Source organism: Trichoderma gamsii (assembly GCF_001481775.2).
Source record: "Trichoderma gamsii strain T6085 chromosome Unknown Scaffold_1.2, whole genome shotgun sequence".
Lineage (NCBI taxonomy): Eukaryota > Fungi > Ascomycota > Sordariomycetes > Hypocreales > Hypocreaceae > Trichoderma > Trichoderma gamsii.
The window spans coordinates 97,768-120,327 of record NW_020171338.1 but is presented as its reverse complement, the minus strand read 5'-3'; the positions used below and the strand labels follow the sequence as shown (position 1 = coordinate 120,327).

The following is a 22,560-nucleotide window of genomic DNA, read 5'->3' as shown; positions in this document are numbered from 1 at the left end:
AAAAAAAAAAGTGTNNNCGTGTGCTCTTCCGATCTCACCGTGCCTGCGCGGTAACTCGGTGTGACTGAGGCTTTGTTCGAATCCCTGTTCTCCAGGACAGCTTGGTCATAGTGGTAAAACAAGGGGGAAAAAAGAAAAGGAAGAAAATCCCGAGTAGAGCGTAGCTGGCGGTGGATTCTACTGTGACTATTTGCGGCCTTATTGTGAGACAAGTAAAATTCATTGGGTTGCCTTGGTTTCAGCTGATATCAGTAGCTCAACACCCTAGCCGTGACTAACACAGCCATATGTAGGTTGCAAGTTATCTTCTACTGCTTCCGTAGATTTTACCTTACGTGTTTTATATCTCTTAGACATTTTCAACTTTAGCCACCGTCTTGTTAGACAACGGTTGGGGCGTTGAATACGTCCATGTAATCATCCTCTGCTCTTTTTTTGGTGCCTGTTTTTTTTTTTTTTTTTTTTTTTGCTTTTTGTCGCCCCTGCCGACGGCAGAGGCGCTACGGCTGCGGAAACTGAGGCAGCGGCATCACAGTTTAGGCCTCAAGCCTGACTCAGTAAGCGAGGGAGTGAGAGGCAAGTTCAAATTGAGTTTTGTGCTTCAGCTGGCATCTCGGCCTGGCTGAATCAGTGCTGCGCTGCCCTTTTGAGATGCGCAGGTAGATTCGATGTAGCATTGGGCAGGATACCTACATGCGGATGCGGCCGTATACTGAATGTGTGAATGCACGTCGATGGTCCATAATTGTCCGACCGAACCGTCCCGCGTGCGCTTACACGAAAGTACGTGCATGCGTGGTCATTGTCTCGCATACGACGGACGTGCGTTTCTTTTTTCCTTTGCTCGTATTGTTGTAGCTTTGCGCAGCCTCATCCTGCTGCCAAGTGCATCTACTGCATTGATCAAGCTCGAATTCAGCATCAGGTCAGATCCCCGGCACAACTGCAACGCCGTCGGCGCATGTACTCGCTGCTACCGCCAAACAGGCCCCAATACGCTTCACGCTACAGCGGCAATACGGCCCTGGAGACCAGCGCGTCGCAGCCACACAAGGACCGGCTCCACCCCCAGCGCCCTCTGAGCTCTGCTCTGGAGCGCTTCCCCCAGCGGGCCTGCTTAGCGCAAGCCCCGGCCACAGCCATTGAGCACAGCGCAGCGACCGGCCCAGCGCACAGTGTCCATTGCGCTGAGCCAGTGGCGCACCCCCCTCCCAACGACCAACCTGCTGTAAAGGTGAGCAGCGAAAAGAGGGGAGAGACCACTGGCGCCCCTGCTGTGGTGGTAGCGCTAGTTGCTTGGAGCAGCTCCGTCGTTAGTGCTGGAGCAGCTAAGCTGGCAGTGGTCGTTAGCAGCGGGCTCAAGCCGCTCTCCTGGCGCCCTCGTCCAACTCGGTACCCCATACCTCGCGGCCGCGCCGGCTCGCACGCTGCTGGCAGGTACTGGCGACCGTCGCGGCCAAGGCCCGGGTTCCTGATGGTGAATGAATGGAATGGGGCCCGTCGCTCGCTCACTCACATCCAAGCCGCTGCTCGAATCGCCCGCCCTCTTTTCTCTTAAAGGCGCTCCACCTGCTGCTGCACTCCGCAGTTTCGAGTCCATTTGATGCTCCCGGGTCTCTCTTTTTCTTCCACTTGATACTGCTAGTTCATCTTTCCTACTTCCTCCCTCCCGCGCGTGTCGTAAGCCGCGCAATCAGCCCTTGAGACGCCCGTTCCCTTCAGCGTCTGGAGCTGTCGATTCGCAGGGAGGATCGAATGCTTATTTCTCTCTCTCTCGCCTCACCATCCGCTGATTTTTTCCCGCTTGGAGGCGACACAAAGGATACTTTTTATAAAGAACCCAGAATAGAAACAAGCAATCAGGCAAAGGAACAAACGACGCCAACAACAAAAGAGCGCTCCAACCTCAGCCTTGTATGGTGCACCCCCTCAGTGCTCCGACGACTCCGAGCCTCTGCAACGCTCTGGAAATAGAGAGAGCCCGACCACCGTCGCACGATCCATGCTGTCTGTGTCTCGGCACGTGTAAATAACAAACGAACGGCCTCGAATCCATCGCTGCCGCCTGCCATCGCTCTTCGTTCTGTCGCAGATAACCAGCCATGGCTGTTATTGACCAGGTCCTTGGCGAAGTTGCCCACATTGTCGTGAGAGCTGCGACAACCACCACACAATCCGCGACGGCCACGTCGTCAGACGTCACCAGCCCGCAGACGGCCATTCCCTCCAACACGAACAGCTCCAACAACAACAACAAGAGCAGCGGCTCCAGCTCGCCGCTTCTCTTCTTCGTTGCCTTGGGCTTTGGCGTAGTCTTCACAAACCTCTGGTAAGCATGCACAATTTGGCCGTCTTGGCATACGTATATCCGTTTCTATGCATGCACATGCATATATATCTCTCAATTGATTGTCTTGTTCCCACAATTCTCATCACTCGTCTAACGCATTTGGCAGGATCATCGTTGGCGTCAAGTACTGCTTTAGGTACAACGCTCGCAACCGGGCTCGAAACATGACCAACGAAGATGGCGAACCCATCCACATGGAAAACATGCCTCGACCTCACCGAAGAAGGCGTGAGAAGAAGCTCATGACCATGGACGAGGTCAACGACAAGTTCCCCATGATGAAGTACAAGACTTGGGTCTCGGAGCGCGCTCGGGATGGACTGCCTACTGCCGGAGGTGTTGGCACGCCTAGTCGACCGAACAGCATTCATCAGGTAGACCTTGCGGTCCCAGAGATTGCCAAGAAGGAGCGCACGTCAACCGAGGTCCGCGCAATCGACGATGTCGCGTCACCGGTTGCATCGCCGACCACCGAAGCCGAGCCCGTTATTATTGAAACCACTGTCAAGGGAGACGACAACAAGGCTAAGAAAGATAAGAAAGACGCCACCACCACCGTCGGCGAAACCTCTGAGGAGGACGGACCCGTGATGCCGCATGACCCCTTGAAGCGGACTTCTAGCGAGGAGGAAGATGACGAAGACGACGAGGAGGACGATGAGCACATCACAGCTGCCCTGCCCCCGGAACTTCTCAACACCTCCGGCGATACCTGCGCCATCTGCATCGACACCCTCGAGGACGACGACGACGTCCGCGGCTTGACATGCGGTCACACCTTCCATGCCGTCTGCGTCGATCCCTGGCTGACAAGCCGTCGCGCATGCTGCCCGCTGTGCAAGGCCGATTACTACGTCCCGAAGCCTAGACCCAACCCAGAGACCGAGCCTAATGCCGCCAACAATGCCAACCTGGACCCGCACCAGAACTCTCGCATGAACTTGCCTGCCAGCCTGACTGCGGCCTTCTTCCGAACCTCGGGTGGCCGCTCTCGCAACAGCCGCAACAGCAACCGCAGCAGTAACCGCAATGGCAACAGCAACAATAGCCGTAGCAACAACAACAACTCGAGCACCCGGCCTTCCATGTTCCAGTTCCCAACGCGGAGAAGGGCTCAGACTACGGCGATAGAGTCTAGAATAGCACACCAACAGAGCCAGACTACTGAGACCGCTCAGCCAGCTGCCCAGGGCACATTACTTGCCTCTGTTCGACACGCTTTCCGCTTCGGACGGTCGACCGAGGCACCCTCGACAAGTGCGGCACCGGCAGTGACTCCGTCGCAGCTTGAGGCAGGCACGCAACCGCCAGCCACCTCTACATAAAGAGGCTTGCTGCGTCTTTGTTTTTGGCGTTTGTTTTTTTGGGGGGTTTTACGTGACCTGGTTTCTCTGTTTCGGTCTGATCACTCTATTTTTGGGGCCTGTTTCTTTCAAGGCAGCGATGGTATTCTCTCTTTATCAGCATATGTGTTGAACACACCCGTCATGAAAGACTTATATAGTCACATCCACCACTACCTCGGAATATATCCGCATCATGAAAGCATCTCTGGAGCTTCATCCCTCCTTTGTCTCTTTCGATTGTCATCCATTCAAACGACAAAGTCACACATTCCACCGCTCAAAGGGAACTGTCAACGTATATATGAGCTCTTTGAATGGACAAGCAACAAAGGTAAGGTATCTTTTTCTTTTCTTTTTACAATATGGTAGCTTCTTTCGGGAAATATGGTGTATCAGGGCGGTGACGACATTTTTTTCCCCATTTATGTATGAAAGGAGATGGGTATCTTATCATGTACGAATGGGTTTTTGCTTTTTGTTTTGGTTTTTAGTTAGCCTGCATTGGGACAGGAAAATTCTCGCTTTTTACAGTTTGGGAACTCCCAGCGTTGGGTGAAGATGGAGAAATGGTATGGGAAATATCAGCGGCGGAGTTGGGTGGCTATAGTGACATCTCTTTTGGTAGCTCATTGTTATCAATATACAGGATCATGTGAAGAGGAAGAAGTAAACGTTTCGAACCGAACTATAACTCGAGTGACTAAAGAATGCAATGTACGATGATATACCTATCCAAGTATTGTAATTTCATACATCTATGATATAACCGCTCAGATTCAACGCCGTGTATAGAATGTTTGTTCTTCAAGTGCTGAATTATCCTCACAAGCTGCTATATGCCTTATGCAAAACTCGTCTAATCAAAACATATCCGTCTTCCAAACTCGCCATTATAAAAACGATCCCTTTTGAAACCTCCCCCCAAAGTTAGCACTCTTATTAATCAACTCCTTCCGCTGCGTCGCTGTGATCCTGCCCCCGACAGCCATATCCTTCTCCCTATCAAACGCCCTCTTGCTCGGATCATCCTCTTCATCCTCCGGTCTCGCTGCCGGTCCAGCCTTCTTCTTCCCGCCCTGATGTTCCTCAAGCAGCGTCTTCCCGCGCTGAGCCTGGATATCCGCCGCGAGGGCCTCGTCACGGAGCTGCTTCTTGCGCTGCAGCTCCGACGCGTCGCCGCCAGCTTCGGTGGAAGAAGACGCGGATGTTCGTCCGAGGACAGCGTCCTGTAGGCGCTTGAGTTTTTCTTCGGGTGTCTCTGTCCATATTGATGGGGCGCCGGGGGCGGAAGATGGTTTGGCGGACGGCTTGGAGGCGAATTTGCGGGCGCGGAGCTTCGTCGTGTCGCGCTCGGAAAAGGTTGATGATGAGGGTGGCGGGGCGAGCATCCATTCGTCTCGTTTGGGGGCGTCGTCGACTGAGGGAGGGAGAGATGGACCGATTTGACGGCGAGGAGCTGAGGCGGAGGGGAGGGAGGGACCGAAGTCGTCGTCATCGTCTGAGGATTCAGAGTCTGGGTTTGGGTTGTGAGAATTGGAATCGGTGGCTGGAGGAGGTTGTGGAAGAGGATCTGAGTCCGAGTCGGAGAGATTGATCTCGTCTTCGTTATTCGCGGCTGCGGCGAGGTGCGGTGGCAGAGATGGCCCTACGCTCCGAGGAGCAGGTGCTGCTGGTAGAGTAGATGGCCTGGGCGGTCCATAGTCATCTTCTGAATCTGAGTCGGAGCCATTGATGGCTATCTCGTCTTGGTTTCGTGGGGGTTGCGCAGCGTTATTGTCGCGACGGGGATGCTTGTTTGACGAGGATGTGGATTCGTCGTCTTCGTCGTGCTTTCGCTTTGTGATCTGTGGTGGGAGCTGGGGGCCTATAGACGACATTTTACTGTCCTATTTTTCTCTAGAATAATTTACCGTGTTCAAAGAGAATGTTTTTTGGTGTTGTAGGTGGATGAGTTTGGGAAAGCTTGAAGTTGTAGCTAGCTCGGAGACGATGTCATTTTGGTGGAGGATGGGATTTGCGCGGCGCGTATGATTGGTCTTGGTGGGGTGCAAGCGTACAACAACATACAAGTAAGAACACCTGCAAGCATCAATATTCTGATTAGCCCAAACATTTATCTAGTAACTTGTTGCAATTCATTTTTTTCGGTTCATAAGATTCACGCATAATACCGGTGTCTACGAAGTATGCTTCAGCTATAGTTAACGTTATTTGACCTAATCATCGTGGCGCCTCGATGGGCCTCGGTATAACCATCGCTATGCCCTTTTAAAGTAACAGAACCATACGGTCAAAGAGTCGTTTAATGCTATGAATCTGCGTCGGCCGCTGCCTCTACTTGCTCAGTCTCGCTCTCCTTCTTTTCAGCTTCCTTCTCTTTCTCAGCCTCTCTTTCAGCTCTTCTTGTCTTGACCCAGGAGCCCAACTGGTTCCATACAGCCTGTTTTTCGGCCGGGGACATGGATGCTGCAAGACCACTTGTACTCGTTGCAACAAATACCTTTGCTCCCGCCCACTCGCCCTTGATGATGCCCATGTTCTCAGATTCGTCTTGCCACCCATATTTGAACGCCTTGCCTACGGGAGACCCGTGGCGTACACGCCAGATGCTCTCCCAGATACTCTTGCCAACAACACACATGCTCTCTGGCCGCCACTTGCGAGCTTTGTCTTCCAAGAGAGAGACGCCATCGTCCATCTCCTGCTTACTTAGCTCGGCGCCGTTTCGACTGGGCCGTGCCACGATGTTGGTGAGCCCAAGGCTGAACCGCTCCGGCATCTGTCTGTCCTCGTCGGCTCGGCACGGCACGGGCGTCACGCCGCTCGAGAAGAGGAGTTTCCAAAATAGATTGGAAGGGTGTGCATAAGCATGGCCTGTCCGAGCAGTCTCTATGCCGGGGTTCAGCCCGATGAAAAACACCAGGAGATTGGGTGCGACGGCGTCAGGCAGCTCTGGTAAGTGGGCATAAGTTGAGGGTGGAGCATAGCCAGACTTTTGGCGATTGCGCTTCTTCTTCTGCGGGGACGAAGATGATGATTCGTCCGGAGTTTGTGTCTGACGTCTTTTCTTGGATGATGGAGACTTCGTCACGGTGGTCGCTGAGGATGAAGATGGTGACGGTGATTCAGACGCAGCTGCAAACCGAGGACTCCTCCGTATGGGCTGCTGTGGGGCGCTGTACATGAAGTTTCTTAACTGTAAGCGGCCCTCAAATGTAGCAGGCTTTGGAGCATCTACATTGTCGCCAGCATTTGGAATCTCAGCTTCTGGCTCCATGGTGGAACTCATCAAATCACTCGGTGGGTGTAAGACGTGAAAGGCGTGAAGGCGTGTATAAGCTGAGGCCTTCTCTGTGCCCAAATTGACGCTGACAATGCTTATTTAGACGGGGTTAATTGTTCTTGTTTGGCTGTGGATATGGCGCGCTAAGACTTGTTCAGGTTCATGTTTCAAAGGATGTCAGGAAAATCTGCCTGGTAAATTCCCTTTTCGCTGGAGTGACCTGTAAGATCATGAACGGTACAAAGATGACAAAAGGAGTCGCCGTCTATATTTGTGCCACACTTACTAATCAGCCGCTATATATGTGGCTGCATGAGCATTGTTGGCAAACTCGAATCCTTTGGTAGGGGATTGATGATGGTAGTAAATTGTCTATACACTAATAAAGACATGCGGCTGAATGAAGCCTGCAGCTACATCGAAAAAGCAATCGATTGGCAAACAGCTCATTCGAAGCAGCTCTTTGCATTCTCTCATCTTTCACCTTGGCTCCATCTTGGACCGGGCTTCGTGGAGCGGCTGATTCTGAGGCTGCCGGGGCTAGAAACATTGAGCCAACAAGTGTTTGTTAGCGTCGACACAGCCACAGACCAACTGTTCCATTCGATGGCCCGCGCGCACGGGGCGGGAGATCGTGCATCATCTGCAATTGGGTTCCAGCGGAGTGATAGACCAGTCGGTCGACTGATGCTGCAAACGTGGTTGCCTCTGCAGTAAATTTGGACCAGTAGGGAGTACACAGAGCAAGGTATTTCAACGAGGGACAGAAGCAGTAGCACCAATCACGTGCGAGCCGCTCACCACTTTCGTCCAAAAAAGGACCGGCACACATTTCCGTTACCAATTACATGGACCAACCTCCCACGATAAGGAGATGAGCCAACCGTTTTCCTCCTCTTTCTGCTGTCTCAGGAGGTCGTACGAGCCATCAGGTACTGTATATCTGATCTTCAAGATGGTATAATAATTTACAAGTCAAGCAGCATGCAGGGGTAACCACCACTACTAACTCGTCCCAGCTTAATGAGAATGAAGCGAACTTGCGGTGAACTCCCGGAACCAGTGGCTGCACCATGCTTGGATTGCTCATTCACAGATGGATTTGATGTACAGGTACAGAGTAACGGCCACTTCTGATATTGCAATATCACAGCATCTCGGTCACCGCAGTTGGATCAGGGGGATGCACGTCTAGTCCGCCAAGTCGTGCAGAAGCCATACAACCGTGTACACGATTCAACACTAACACGACATTGCTGCAACCCGCCCCTTGCAGAAATCTTGTTTTAGTGGTTTGCTTGATTACCATTCTACTGCTCGATGCAGCAAGAAATTTGTCTAAATAAGTATTACTGCTATTACTGCTACTTCGTACATGCGTGATGCTAGCACTACAAGTACGGGATAGTATTAGGTATGTGTGGAGCACCCCGTACGGAGTGCGTCGTGAAAAGAAGCAGTCCCTGCTCGAACCCTTGGCTCTCACCGTCAAGCCGGCATAGAAGAGGGTGTTGGCTAGCCAAGTCTAAACAGAGATCAAGGCCGTGCCGAGTCGACTTGGTTGCCGCAGGGTTGCTGACATCGTCTCTGGGAAAAATACTGATGTCCAGTTCTAGTAGGTATACTTCTAGAAGCAATACCGAGGACAGGGATTGCCTAGTAGAGCCTCGACCACGAATCACAACTACATGTATGAACCAACCTCACTTACTCCATATTAAAGGGCAATAATAAACAGGCGTCACGCTGCCAGCAATCATTCCATAGGGATGCTGCACATGCACGTCGCGCACCCATCATCGTCATCCCACCCCAATCACAGACCAAAAGATAGGGGCCAGACACACAAAACCATGTGCGGCTCGAATCGGGAGGCCCGCTGCCCTGGCGCTCGTATCCGGCCCATGTTGACGTTTTCTTAGGAGGGCCCATACGGGGAGATCGGCTCCGGATATGCATTTCGGAAGCGCATGTGCTGCAGCTACTCATGCAGACGACGCAGCATCTACTGGCTCTCTATTGTTGTTTATCGTTTCCAAATCGGATGAGCAGCTAAGACAAGAGGAGGAGTGCATCGCCTTGGCTGACAATATTATCCATTAACAATGCGTGGCACATCATTGATGTCGAAATATCTTTAGCCAGGGCTTTTTTTTTCCTGACTAAGACGGCTGGAAACATGCACGACCTTTTTTCGGTAGCTGAGCGCTCACCACGACGTTCAGGTGCGAAATCCACTGGCAACGCTAGGGGTTTTAGCTGGCCGAGCAAAGCCCACAGTGAATGCAGAATGCGCCTGCAGCGTTCCTGCGAGGCGGAGGGCTGACAAGACAATTGCCGCACCGCCTCCCAAGAAGCTCAAAATAGCAGCAGCCATTTCCGCTGGCCTCATCTCAGTCTGTGCCGGCTCTAGCTCGCTGCCGCTAGTCAGTTCTGAAGATTGATTGATTCTTTTTGTAAATTCATCTCCGAGATTCCATCAATAGCCAGCAGTAAAGTATCAGTACCTGCTTCCATCACAGCACTTGCTTCACTTGTGGTGCTGCGGTGATGCCAAGAAAGAAGCCTCAGTAGTATCAAGGCGGCACACGTACTATGTAGGTATTCACAGGGGGATGGATGGCGGTCTTGCACGAATACCCGCTAAAGTTTGGTGGGCTTGTTGTTGTTAAGCTCCTCGCACTAATGTAGCCCCCCTAGACAGCGAGTTTGGAGGGGTGGGCAGTGGCTAGAAGCAGCACGACGTCAGCCAGGAGAGGCGCGTCTCAGGTACGGACTTGGTAGGCGGTACGGGCGAGATACCTGCGAGCAACCTGGCCTGCAGCGCCGAGTGGCGGGCGACGCAGGTACTCCCGGGGTGGAGAGCAGGTCCGCTTCCATCAGCCTCTAGCAGAAGGCTTCTCCTTTCTCTCCTGGCCAAAGCCGGCCTCCTGCGCATACTTTACTGGAGCTTTCCCTGGTTTTTTGCTTTCCTCGACATCATCCTTTGGCTTCTTCTCTTTATTCCTCTCCTCCGCCATTGCCTCTGTCCATTGGGATCTACACTCGCTTGTATCCTCATATTTTAATACCATATTCTGCCATCTATCAGCCTTTTAATACTTTTGCCATTTACTTCTGTTTCCACTCCCACCTTCACAATGGAAGCCATCAAGAATGCCCTGCACAAAGGCACCAATGGCCACTCCAACGGCTACGCCAATGGCCACACTGAGCCTTCGTCTGAGGCCGTTTCCCAGCTCAAGGACAAGTACACCAAGGCTGATCAGGGCCATGTCTTCACCTTCTACGACGACCTGAGCACTGCCGAGAAGGCTGCCTTCTTCGAGCAGCTCTCTGGCTTTGACCCAGCCCACATCAACGAGATCGCCGACCGAGCCCTGAACCCCCCCAAGGTTGAGGAGACGGCTGCCAAGCTTGAGCCCCTCCCCGAGTCCGCTACCGCCAGTATCCTTGACTCGAGCCCGGTCGACATCAACAAGTGGTACGAGTCCGGTCTTGACCTCATTGGCAGCAACCAGGTTGCTGTCGTGCTCATGGCCGGTGGCCAGGGAACCAGACTGGGAAGCTCCGCTCCCAAGGGCTGCTTCGACATTGGCCTGCCCTCCCACAAGCCCCTCTTCAAGATCCAGGCTGAGCGTATCCGCAAGGTCGAGCAGCTGGCTGCCAAGAAGGCTGGTGTTGACAAGGTCGTCGTCCCCTGGTACGTCATGACCAGCGGACCTACCCGCAAGCCCACCGAGGAGTTTTTCGCCGAGAACAACTTCTTTGGCCTCCAAAAGGAGAACGTCAAGATCTTTGAGCAGGGTGTTCTGCCTTGCATCTCCAACGAGGGCAAGATCATTCTGGAGAGCAAGGGCAAGGTTGCCGTCGCCCCTGATGGCAACGGCGGCATCTACCAGGCTCTCATCGTTTCTGGCGTCTTGGATGACATGCGCAAGCGCGGTATCCAGCACATCCACGCCTACTGCGTTGACAACTGCCTTGTCAAGGTCGCCGACCCCGTCTTCATCGGCTTCTCTGCATCCCTCAACGTCGACATTGCCACCAAGGTCGTCCGAAAGCGTGATGCTACCGAGTCTGTTGGCCTGATCCTCACCAAGAACGGCAAGCCTGATGTTGTGGAGTACTCCGAGATTGACAAGGAGACTGCTGAAGCTCGCGACCCCAGCAATGCCGAGCTCCTCAAGTACCGCGCCGCCAACATTGTCAACCACTACTACTCCTTCAGCTTCCTGGAGAGCATCCCTCTGTGGGCCCACAAGCTGCCCCACCACGTCGCCCGCAAGAAGATTCCTGCCACCGACCTTGAGTCTGGAGAGCTGGTCAAGCCTGCCAAGCCCAACGGCATCAAGCTTGAGCAGTTTGTCTTTGACTGCTTCCCTCTTCTCGCTCTTGACAAGTTTGCCTGCATGGAGGTCAACCGTGCCGATGAGTTTTCTCCTCTCAAGAACGCCAGCGGCACCGGCCAGGACGACCCCGAGACCAGCAAAGCTGACATCATGAACCAAGGCCTTCGCTGGGTCCAGGCTGCCGGTGCCACGGTTGTCTCTGAGGGAGGTGTCGAGGTCTCTCCCCTCATCAGCTACGTAAGTTTTTGCTTTGCTAGTTACCTATATGTCTCTCGGCCTTGTACTAACATGTGTAATAGGGTGGTGAGGGATTGGAGCATCTCAAGGGCAAGACCATCACAGCCCCCGCTGTGCTGGAGTTGGAGTAGAAGCAGAAAGAAAGGAAAAGAAGAATGTTTTGTGAATTTTCGTATTTTTGATATCAGCGTTGGTTATCACTAGAGTAATGTTTGTAACATGGGCATGGATGATTTTATGGAAGCCGAGGGCCTTTGTGGCGGACAGGCCATATCCAGTCTGTCGAGCAATCTGCAGACGACTATAAAAGGGACTAGATCAAGGACAAAGAGTTGGGATACATAGATAATGCGGTCCATACTGTTGAGGGTCGTCATATATGTACGAATCCTTCTGTTGTATGATGACTGTTTGAGCTACTTGTCTCAGAACTATATTGCCATCATTTTTTTCCATATTCTCTTGCATATTTGATGCATTTCATTGAATCTACTTTACACATGTCTGTTGGCACAGGTTTTTTGGTGCTCCAAATCAAAATTTGTATGTCTGATATAGGGATATATACGCCTTCTACTTTTATATGCTAAATTCACATCTCTATATACACCTACTCCAGCTCAGTCAGGTACTTCTCCGCCTCCAAAGCAGCCATGCACCCAGTACCGGCACTGGTAATGGCCTGGCGGTATCTCTTGTCCTGAACATCACCAGCGGCAAACACGCCGGGGATGCTCGTCTCCGTGGTGCCGGGCTTGGTGAGGATGTAGCCCTCGGAGTCGACGTCGACCTGGCCCTTGACCAGGTTGGTCGCGGGGTCGTGGCCGACGGCGTAGAAGAGGCCGTTTGCCTCGACCGTCTCCTCCTCGCCGCTGACGACGTTCTTGACGACCAGGTGGCTCATCAGGCCCTTGTCGTCGCCCTTGACCTCTGTGGCGACGGAGTTGAAGCGCACAGTCACCTTGGGGTGCTTGAGAAGCCGCGTGGCCATGGCCTTGCTGGCGCGCAGCTGGTCGCGGCGCACCAGCACCGTGACGTGAGAGCCGTACTTTGTCAGAAAGGTGGCCTCCTCGGCGGCGGAATCACCACCGCCAATGACAAACAGCGGCTTGTTGCGGAAGATGGGCACGGCGCCGTCGCACACGGCGCAGGCGGAAATGCCGTTCTGCCAGTACTTGTCCTCGCCGGGGAGGTGCAGGCGTCTCGCTGAGGCTCCCGTGGCGATGATGACGGAGTCGGCGGTGTGGGTCTCGTCCGGGTTGAACTCTGTGCTGAAGGAAAAGGGCCGCTGGGAGAGGTCCAGCTTGGTGACGGTGTCGGTGACGATTTCGGTGCCGAAGCGCTCGGACTGGGCGCGCATGCTGTCCATGAGCTCCTGGCCCATGATGCCCTTGGGGAAGCCGGGGAAGTTTTCGACCTCGGTGGTGGTGGTGAGTTGGCCGCCGGCGGCGGTGCCGTTGGCCATGAAGCCTTCGTAGAGGACGGCTGTTGGATGAGAAAGTCAGTATTATTCTTGTTTCTCTGGAAGTTTGTAGAAAAGACTTACGCTTCAGTTCGGCTCTGGCGAGGTAGATGGCAGCGGTATGGGCCGCGGGGCCGGAGCCGATGACTGCACAAATAAGAGAGTTAGCCCAATTCCTCGTTTACTCTCTTCGAGGTCAAGATGTAGAAGAGATTCAATAGGAAGAAGAAGAAACATACCGACAACTTTGCTGTGCATCTTTCTGGCTCCTTGTTCAACAACGGGTGTCTTGGAGGGGTTCTTTGTGAATATGGTGGCGGCAGCGGCAATCGATAGCCCAGCACTCGAACGCAGCGTTCGTCGGAAAGTTGAGGCGAACAGGTTGGGCGATTTTTATATATAATCCACCAGAAGAGAAAAAGAAGGAGATATCGAAAGGAGTGACGTTCTATTTATAAGAATAGTAGCTCCGTGATGGTTGATAATAGAAACAAGAGTGTGGTTATGGACGAGTTCGGCGGATGGCGGGGCTTTTGCCTATCGATTGGAAATTGTGGAAAAAAAGACCCCTGGGCTACTCAACACTGTATAGCCACAGCCAATTTTTTTTCTTTCTAGATCGGCCTGGCCTCGGATTTCTAAGCTCTTCGCGGCAACTCCTCGGCAACCCAGTGTGGAATATGCTGGGGCGAGAAGGAATGCAGAGTGACTAGGCCTAATTGGATGGTAGCTGTGCCCGTACTATTTGTCAAGCCACATCGAAACTTGGAATCTGTTTTGAGATCATGGAGAGCAAGGAGCTGATAAGATGCTGAGTCTAGTTTCGAGGAGTTCTAAATAAGTATGCAGGGTGTCAAGGCAGAAGATAGTCTGGTGACGTGATTTCGGCGCTGATGCTGGCATCTATTTGCGATGCTTTGATTATCAATTAGATCTAAAATCAATCTCCGCTGTGTATTGGGCCACTCATCAAATCCGTTCGAGATTAAAGATAGTAGCAGTTCATAAAATGCTGATTCAAGCTTCGAGTATTTCTAAGAAAACGACAGGGTGTCAAAGGGGCAGAAGCCAGTCTGGCGACGTTTCCAGCGCAATTGTTGGCATCTATTTGCGATGCTAGGTATTACGCCTACCTAGGTATATCCAAACCGGCTTGCCACTCGTCTCGGTTCAGGCTTTAAGCGCCTCTATCGATGCCCGTCCTCAACTCCATCGCGCATCCCAAACTTCAGCCCCAGGCCACTTATATCTCTCTTGAAAAACTTGCCAAAGTTCCTCAGATTCTCATTAATCGTCGCCTTGTCTGAGCCGCTCTGGCTAGTGTTGCTAATGTCCCTTGCCGCACTGAGTAGCTTCTCGCCTAGCGACCCTGCATCAAATCTCGCTGAGCCGCCTCCTAGGGAAGCAGAGGCTGTGTTGATGGCACCCAAGCCGCCAGCGCTGCTGAGATTGGATGTCAACATCAAGGGTGTCAGCAGCGGAGAGTTCTGAGCGAGCTTATCGTTGGAACTGCCGTCACGATGGATTCCAAATAGCTCAATCAGGTGAACCTGATCCATCTTGCGCACGCCCTTGAGCTCCAGGATCTTCTTGAAGTTTGTGTCTGAGCGGTCCGCAATATGTATGAGATATGCCTGCACAAGGCCCTCTGGTGGCGACTGGCGGACTTGCAGCGTCTTGAGCAGAGGATCCATCCGGTTCATGCTTTGCTCAACTCTCCTCACAAAAGTAGCAGATGGCGTTTGCTGCGCTGGTGACGGATTGTGATATGACAGCAGATTTCCAAAAGATTTTGTAAGTGCGTATTTGTCAACAAGCATCTATTAGATTCGGATTAGCTTCTCTTGGTCCGTATATTTCTCATATAGTAAATAGAGAAAGCTCATTTTGATATATCTTACCTGCTGGGCCCCAACCTCAGATATTGGTCGGCATTGGACGATATTATTGATAAAGGCTGTCACTAGATGGTCCACGAGGTTGTCGCAAAATGCCCTCGCGTATTGCTGCTTTGTAACGATACCGAGAATCTCCTCCGTCTTGCCGTTGACATGAGTGACAAGCTCACCTACCCAGGTACTCTGGTCTCCCGCGCTGTCCATTGTGCTCCAGTTCGTATTTTTCATCTCCCGCCAGACGCCCTCGCAGTCTAGTTCAACAATGTGCACCAAAGCCAGCACAGCAGCGCTTGCCACGCCTAGGAAAGCATCAGACTGGGATGATAAATCGACTTTGGACACCAATTCCGGGTCAATGCGCTTCTTGATATTCTCTTCCAATTGGTTGGTGTTGATATGCCAAAAGTCTGCAGTGTTCAAGACCAAAACGGCATCTTGCATCGAGGGGCTCTTTTGTCCGCTCGACTGTAATTTCCGCAGCAGCACCTGCTGAGCATACTCGTCCAAGTATTTGGCAAACGTTTTTGTCAGATCCAGCAGGCGATCGCTCGTAGATAGTTTCGCGCACTGAGACAAAGTCAACTTGTAGAAATGGAAAAGCTCCAACGCTGAAGAAATGACCGTCTGCGGCGTAAACTCTTCTTCTGGAGGAATGAGAGGCTGCGTGCGGTATTTTGGAATCATGGCTGCGAGCTGTTTATCCTGTGACTCCACCCAGAGGCTCAAGTATGGCTCAAAGGCCACCGATATGAGTCCGTTGAAATTGTGCGACTTCTCCTCTGTAGAACTCAGCGTATCGATGCTGGCTCTTGGGTCGTTTGAAAAGTGCTTCTCCAAGCTTTGTTCGAAATTCAGAGTCTCCTGTAGGCAGCTGAGAAGCAGGTTGACATCAATCTTGTTGCCATCTGGGCGCCGCATACTACGCTCCAAGATACCCTTGAAGTCATCGCGCGTGCCGTCGCAGAAAGCTGTAGCAAGCGTTTCATTGACACGCCAATACGTAGGAAATATGGCGGCATGATCGTCCTCGTGCGTCTTCATCATACGCTTGAACCACGCATACCTGCGTCCAATATTGTCCAGATTTCCCGCCTCGTCGTTGCCCCGGAATACCTGGCGATACTCTCGCAGCTCGGTATTGATGTACCAGCTGACCAGTCTGGACTTGGCCGACTCACCCAAGGCGTCCATGACCAGGCATGCTTCCACCAGCGTGTTTTTCTTGGCGCTGACCTCCCCCTTTGTAAATGCCATCTCGAAATCCTCGCAGACCTGCTCCAGCAACTCCCTCTGCAGCTCCGACACTTCGCGGCTGAGCGTTGCGATCTGCTCTATGCTCCTGTAGCTGTTGAAATGCTTCATCAGCTGCAGCACAGCCTGCAACAGACCCGCACACTCCCGATATTGTCTCGTCTTCGCAAGGCCCCTCAGCTGCTCGTACGCCGTCGTCAGCATCTGCAGGCGCTTCAATGCCGTCATGCTCAGCGTCAGGTTCTTCTTGGTGCCGTCCAGTCGCTTAATGTCCGCAGTCATGGATGTGATGTTCTGCTCCGTCTCTATCGCTCGCGACCGCACCGTCTCGATTTTGCGAAAGAGCTGCGCGAGCTCCGTCTGCGCCGACCGCATTCGCTCCAGGCTCGAGTCCGGCTCGTAGGCCTGCGCCGATTCCAGGGCGTTGATTTCGTACGAGAGCTCATCCTGGCGGTATCTGAGAGCTTGGGAGACTTGACTTATCGATGATACGGTCGAGGGATGTGAAAACAAGAGGTTGAGGTGGTCAATGGGGTCATAGTCGACTGTGCCATTAGATTGCTGTTAGCTGCGAGGACAGCTGGTCAGTCGGGCATGCGACTCACTTGCGTCTAGACTTGATGCCGAGGGGTCTGCGAGAGAGCCATTCATGTTTATTAATTAATTGTTAAGGGAGCTGAAGAATTGGATACAATGGCCTGTAAGAACGATAAGAAATGACAATTCCATCAGCGGCATGGAGCAGTGATTATGTTGAGTTTCGCTGCGGATGCTTAAGCCGGTGTCAACCTGGAACAAGGCAGTGTCTCTTATCGACATGGAGTAGCTCCTGATCGGTACGCAGCCTTACCAAGTGCGGATTAGCCCAATCTTATTTATTCTAAGTTTAAAACGGGTCTTCGATGGCAGCCCTGCGCCTCTACATTCACATAGCTTTATAAACTTACGTCGGCCATGTTCTACAAGTAATTCTTCATCGATAATGCGTTTAATTTCTGAGATATGTCTCTCATCATATTATTTGTGGCGGGGGTGATTTTATGATCTGATTCGAAGAAGCTTGAATCGCATCACAATGTCCGAATTGCCCATTGCTATTATATACAGTGTATTGTTGGCTATTGTTCCTAATAGCTAATTCTTTATCTCATGCTTGACGCACACCAATTTATTCTTCCTCGTGATTCCGATCGGCTTCAGCGCCTTCTTTTTCCTTGGAAGCAGAATCTTTGCCCTTCTTTTTCATAAAACGCCATCCGCTAATGCGACTCTCCTTAGAATCCCTAGATTTGGCAGGGCCTAGAGAAGGACTGCTCCCCACGCTGTCATAACTACGACCGAGCTGAGAAGCATCTTCGCCTAGATCGTCAATATCGCCGATACTAGAGCGATGGTCAACGGACGCATTTCTATCCGAATGAGTAGCGCTGCCGGGCCCCTTTTTAAACAGTCCAGAGTCCTTGCCAAGTCTATTTGACAGGCCAAACTTGCTGGAGCTGCCCTTACGGAACAGCTTCATGACGACATTATCTGCATCTTTTGGGGCCGATTCAGCGTTGGATTGGAGGTCGGATGGCGTGTTGGATAAGGTTGCGTCAAGCGCTAGCGATTCGTGAGATTCAGTAACTGAATTCTGCGTATGGATGGAGCGAGCGTCTCGAGACTTGCGTGTATCAGAGGGGGAATCGTCCAAGAAATGAGAAAACTCCATGCCTGGTGCCGCAGGTTCCTTGCCCTTCGACCTGTTTCCCTTTGCCTTATTCTTACTTCCGTCTCTACTTTGAAATCCATCTGCATCAGATTCTGAGGGGTGGTATCCAAAGAAAGTTGGCGCTGCAGGATTCAGACGTTGGTTGAGAGACTTTAGTGCCGTCGGCGGGCGAGAGCCAATAACTCCAATCTGGCTAGGCGAGGTCTGGGGGTCAAGTAGATCATCTTCGTCCAAAATGACATCTTCGGCGGAGGCTAGGGTGGTCGTCAAGATAGATGGCGATCCGTGGATGGACGGACGCCTGGAGCCGCTTCTGGAGGGCCATCGATTGTCCGGAGACCACAGTCGATTTTTTGTGCCAAGTAGCCCTCCCTGCTCTCCCTGAACACCCCATATAGAACCACTGTCAGTTGATGGCCTCGGCAAGTCGATGGAGGCAATGGATGCTGGTCTGGAGCCGTCGACGTCTCCTTCGCCGAAAACCCCACTTGAGTTGTTACCGAATGGAATGAGGCGACGCACCGAGAAAGGTCGGCTTGACGCGAAGGGTGTTCCGGTAAAGTTGTCTGGCCCAGTCGAGTTGCGATTCATCCAGGAAGAAAAGTTGATTTTGCGGCGGTTTTCCAACACCTCCTGCTCATCAGTTCCCCGAGGGAACGATTGGCTCTGACCTGGCTTTAGGGAGCCAAGCGCAGGGCCCATGTCGTCCGCAGGCTTGGGACCCCTGTTACGCAAGACAGCCAAAAAATTGGACAATCTATGTCCCGTGGCCGGGGGAGAGGTAGCTGAATGAATGATGCCCGGCGAAGTCAAAGATGGTTGCCTGTCATCATTTTCCGTGTATTGCGGAAATGGCAGATTTTGCGACGATCCATGGGGGCTCGCAAATAAATTAAAGGGCGGACTAGCGGAAGCTGGTGACTGTACATCTTCATCCTCTCCCTGGGAGATGGACTCGGGCAGGAAAGTATCTCCGTGCTTGAGATCGGGTTCCTCCATCTCATCAAATATGTTGGAGGGAAGAAACGAGCGGGCCGCCGATGGGCTCAGAGGGCCATTTGCCTCCCTAAGCTCGGCTTCTGTCTGGGGGTCACCTTGGCCGTGAGTCGCTGTCATGTCCATGAAAAGAGCTGGCCCGAATCCAGCGTTTGAAAAGCCGGCAGGAGGGGGGTATCCAGGCTCAGAGGGCATAACTGGACTTGGCGATGACATGTTTGCGTTGCTCAGACGCCTAGGCCGAGGCGGCGGAGACATCTCAAAGTCCACGGTTGAAGCAACTCCCTGGTTGAGAAATTCCAGATTGGACTGTTCCATCCTTAACTGCTTGGACAGCATATGAATCTGTTGGTCCAGCTCATACGTCCCCTTGGATTCTGCAGCCCATCGCGCATGCAGGTCTTTCCTCCTGACATCCCAGTCCCTCCTTAGTCTGAAATCTTCCTCTTTCCACTGCTCGTCAGGGGCATCAGGTAGCTCCTCTCGAGCTGCCTTGAGATCTTGTAGCTGCTTTCCTTTGTCCTTTAATTCCGCTTCCAGTTCAGCGCACTTATCCAGAAGCTCCACATTTATCTCGTCCAGTTTTCGCGCATCTAAATCCCTTTTCTCTGCCAAGGCTGTCTTTTGTGCCTCAAAGGTTTCGCGATCTCGCTTCATGCGCAGTGTTTCAGTGTCAAGTTTTGAGACATTATCCCGCACCTTGGACTTCTTAGTTTCCTTATCTCGCAGTTGCTGCTCCTTTTTTGCCCGATCCTTTTCCGCTCCTCTCATCTGCTCCATGGTAGTTCTCACCATGGCCTTGAGCTGGGCCGTTTGCTCTTCTTTTTCCTTCAACATTTGCCGCTTTCGTTCTTTCTCCCCCCTCAGCTCCTCTTCTTGCTGTTGTGAATCCGCCTCGTCCTTGGCATAAAGAGCCAGGGTGTCATCAATCTCTTTCCGAATCCCTTCGAATTTGCAATTCAGTTCGTCCAAGGACATTTCAGGGCCATCGAAAATCGGAAGTTTAATATGGGGCTGATCTAAGCTCGCTACGGAGGGTGAGTGGCGACGATTGATTGTATTTCGCCTTTGCCCAGGTACAGTCCCATTGGGCTCGCGGGAATTTGCCGAGCTATCGTTAAGGACCGGTGCAGCTTCCACAGTTGGCATAGGAAACAAAGCATCGTCAGAGTCGTCGCTTTCATCCTCGCCAGGGTTGAGTCGGGGTTGTTCGGGATCCGTAAAGTTGGTAGGGAGTCGTGAATTTCCCAATAGCGGCCTCCCATCTTTGCCAAAGGTGCGCAGTCGTAGAAGAGCACTACCGGCTTGAAAGTTATTAGGTCCAACAGCAACAACACGAACATTGTAATAGTGGTTGGGCTTCAGCCCGGTCACCGTAATAGCCACCTCGTTCCCTGGCGAATCGCCCACTGTTGTCCAAGTATAAGCAGTCAGATCATCTGGTATCACTCCACAGCCCGCCACGCCTGCCAAAAAAAACATACCGTGTACTCCATTGACCTGAATCGCATATTTCTGCACGGGCCGATTGCTAGTTGGGCGAGTCCAACTGAGAGTAGCCGCGTCGGATCGAATGCCAGCAAGGCTGACATCAGGAGGTTCAGGTATATCGACACCAAGAATATTGATAAGTTCGGGAACCGGTTTCCAGAGAGTTTGCCATCCGCGATGGAGCAGCCTATATGCAAAGAAGAAGAAAGCCATCCAGTTAGTATGTCAAACTTGGATCCCGCAACCCATAGCAGAAGCTGTGGAATAAAACGTGACTTGAATTTCAGACAACATCATTGGAAAAGGAGGAGAGCTAACCAGAGCACGGCGCCAAAAGTAAGGGCCATCTTGAAGTGTTGAGCAAGCAGAGCATCGAGCTGGTAATCGAGAAAGGCCTCGTGGGCGCCGGTGTACATGCGCGCAATCGCCTGGCGAGGGTCGACCAGAACAGCCGAGGCGCTGACGAGGATGTAGAAGGCTTTGCGATGGAAGGGCTGGGGACTACCGAGCCCCCAGAAGCCAACAGCGCTGAGGGAGAGAAGCGTCAGGGCCGAAAGCTCCCATGACATATTCTCAGCGCACTGCCGTCAGATGCTGGAGCAGAAATGCCGACGGAGGATGTCGGTAGTTGGAGGTTTGCAGACGGGAGAAAGGACCGTAGCAGGGCTGGCTGGTCTTGGAAGCGACCCCAGTCAATGCTGGCCGCCGATTGGACGGCTGGACTTTTTTTTTCCGCCGGGCACGTTGGAGGCGAGACGCCGTGCAAGATGGCGAGAGCTAGCACGGCCTCGCGTGGGTAAAGCGGCAAAACAGCTGAGCTTCGGCAAACAGGCGGCAGAGAGAACAGCTGAAGGAATGCACTGTGCTGCTGACCGCCCGGCGACTTGCAGCCCTCTCAGGATATAGAAGGCAAAATGAATGGAATGATAGGGATGCGGCGTGAGAGCTATAGCGGTAGCTGTATAGAATGGGGTGAGAAGATGATGTAAAGGGCTGTGCCGCCACCAACTTTGAGTTTTGCCCTCGTGGGAAAAAAAGGATCTAAGGTAAGGGGATCTAAGTTAGTGGATATAGCTTTGGGAAAACAACCAGAAGGAAAAAAAGCGAACAACATGCATAAAGCCTTATCGTTTCGGTAATAACTTGTTGCAGCAGACTTGCACCGGAAAAGCGTATTTTTGCGGCCCTCAGGATGCAAAATGTGGATCGATGTGACGATCCTTGCTAGGGCACGTTGCGGGAGGCCAAAGTAAGTAACAGATAAGGCTGCTTCACGACGAGTTAATCGGTGAGCTTGGCGGCTTGGCGGCGAGTGAAGGGAGAGAATGAGATTGGATGCGGTATGTTCTTTTAGAGGGTTCCCGTATTAGGCAATCATCGAGGCAGTAGATGTGGTCTAAGTGTTTGTTATATCCCACGAAAGTGTCGTAGTAAAATCGGATAGATTGAGATACTGCTGCCTTGGTGCTTATGCTTGGTAGAAACACGTAATGGCTCCAGGCAGCGCTGTTATAAATTGGCCGGCAACATATATCTCCATCTACTGAGAGCTTGGGGCCCTGTGTCATTTTATTCTCAACTCTGAACTCATAGGAGGGGCTATGATGCATCATGCATACCGTGCTACCATTTTATTTGCCCAGCAGCCGCCTATTGGGCGGGCACAGGCGCAAAAGAGCGGTCGCGGCGGGGATCTTTACCATTTGCCTATTTGTTCACGAAATGGAGATGGAATATGACAGATAGCAAGCCACATACATGCGTAGGCAATTCGAATGCCCTACATTGGCTTGCTAGCTGGTAGCTGAACAAATATAGGTACATTAATATAGTGACGGGCTGACGGTTATTATGGAGCCCCGGGGTTGGTGGCCGCTGAAAGTTTGTTCTGGCATAGCAGGTGTAGGATGCTAAGCTGTTGGTGGGCTCCAGCTTGTGACGCCTAAAATGCCACAATTTGATGCATGTCCTAATGCTTGGTTTATAAGGTGAATGGTACTATCTACTGCCTTGCTACCTATTTGCTATTCGTATAGGTATGAGACCAGAACACTGATGCTGTGAGAAAATCCAGGTGTTTGATGATACAGTTGGGAGTGTCGGCTGCGGGACCAGGAAGCTGAAATGGTATTCAGACCTTCCAAGTAAACACACCAAAAGCCTGTGAAAATAATTGCATGCTT

The 22,560-nt window shown here is 52.1% G+C and overlaps 7 protein-coding genes across 7 annotated transcripts; 3 read left to right on the top strand and 4 right to left on the bottom strand.

Moving 5' to 3' along the window:
- Nucleotides 1–961: 961 nt before the first annotated feature.
- On the top strand, nt 962–1,558 carry TGAM01_v200033 (hypothetical protein; the record flags this gene model as incomplete). Its single annotated transcript, XM_018809930.1, has 1 exon — nt 962–1,558. One exon carries the CDS (start codon nt 962–964, stop codon nt 1,556–1,558), a length of 597 nt encoding a protein of 198 aa, XP_018656823.1.
- Nucleotides 1,559–2,102: 544 nt separating this feature from the next.
- TGAM01_v200032 (hypothetical protein) lies at nt 2,103–3,675 on the top strand (the record flags this gene model as incomplete). The annotated part of the gene is made up of 2 exons (XM_018809931.1): nt 2,103–2,329; nt 2,457–3,675. The coding sequence occupies 2 exons, from the start codon at nt 2,103–2,105 to the stop codon at nt 3,673–3,675; spliced, it is 1,446 nt and encodes a 481-aa protein (XP_018656824.1).
- A 911-nt stretch (nt 3,676–4,586) lies between these two features.
- On the bottom strand, nt 4,587–5,573 carry TGAM01_v200031 (hypothetical protein; the record flags this gene model as incomplete). The annotated part of the gene is made up of 1 exon (XM_018809932.1): nt 4,587–5,573. The coding sequence occupies one exon, from the start codon at nt 5,571–5,573 to the stop codon at nt 4,587–4,589; it is 987 nt and encodes a 328-aa protein (XP_018656825.1).
- A 431-nt stretch (nt 5,574–6,004) lies between these two features.
- TGAM01_v200030 (hypothetical protein) lies at nt 6,005–6,973 on the bottom strand (the record flags this gene model as incomplete). Its single annotated transcript, XM_018809933.1, has 1 exon — nt 6,005–6,973. The coding sequence occupies one exon, from the start codon at nt 6,971–6,973 to the stop codon at nt 6,005–6,007; it is 969 nt and encodes a 322-aa protein (XP_018656826.1).
- A 3,146-nt stretch (nt 6,974–10,119) lies between these two features.
- Nucleotides 10,120–11,699, top strand: TGAM01_v200029 (UTP-glucose-1-phosphate uridylyltransferase; the record flags this gene model as incomplete). The annotated part of the gene is made up of 2 exons (XM_018809934.1): nt 10,120–11,568; nt 11,631–11,699. 2 exons carry the CDS (start codon nt 10,120–10,122, stop codon nt 11,697–11,699), a joined length of 1,518 nt encoding a protein of 505 aa, XP_018656827.1.
- A 2,518-nt stretch (nt 11,700–14,217) lies between these two features.
- TGAM01_v200028 (hypothetical protein) lies at nt 14,218–16,830 on the bottom strand (the record flags this gene model as incomplete). The annotated part of the gene is made up of 3 exons (XM_018809936.1): nt 14,218–14,850; nt 14,932–16,724; nt 16,785–16,830. 3 exons carry the CDS (start codon nt 16,828–16,830, stop codon nt 14,218–14,220), a joined length of 2,472 nt encoding a protein of 823 aa, XP_018656829.1.
- A 517-nt stretch (nt 16,831–17,347) lies between these two features.
- TGAM01_v200027 (hypothetical protein) lies at nt 17,348–20,946 on the bottom strand (the record flags this gene model as incomplete). Its single annotated transcript, XM_018809937.2, has 3 exons — nt 17,348–20,295; nt 20,371–20,564; nt 20,696–20,946. The coding sequence occupies 3 exons, from the start codon at nt 20,944–20,946 to the stop codon at nt 17,348–17,350; spliced, it is 3,393 nt and encodes a 1,130-aa protein (XP_018656830.2).
- Nucleotides 20,947–22,560: the final 1,614 nt, after the last annotated feature.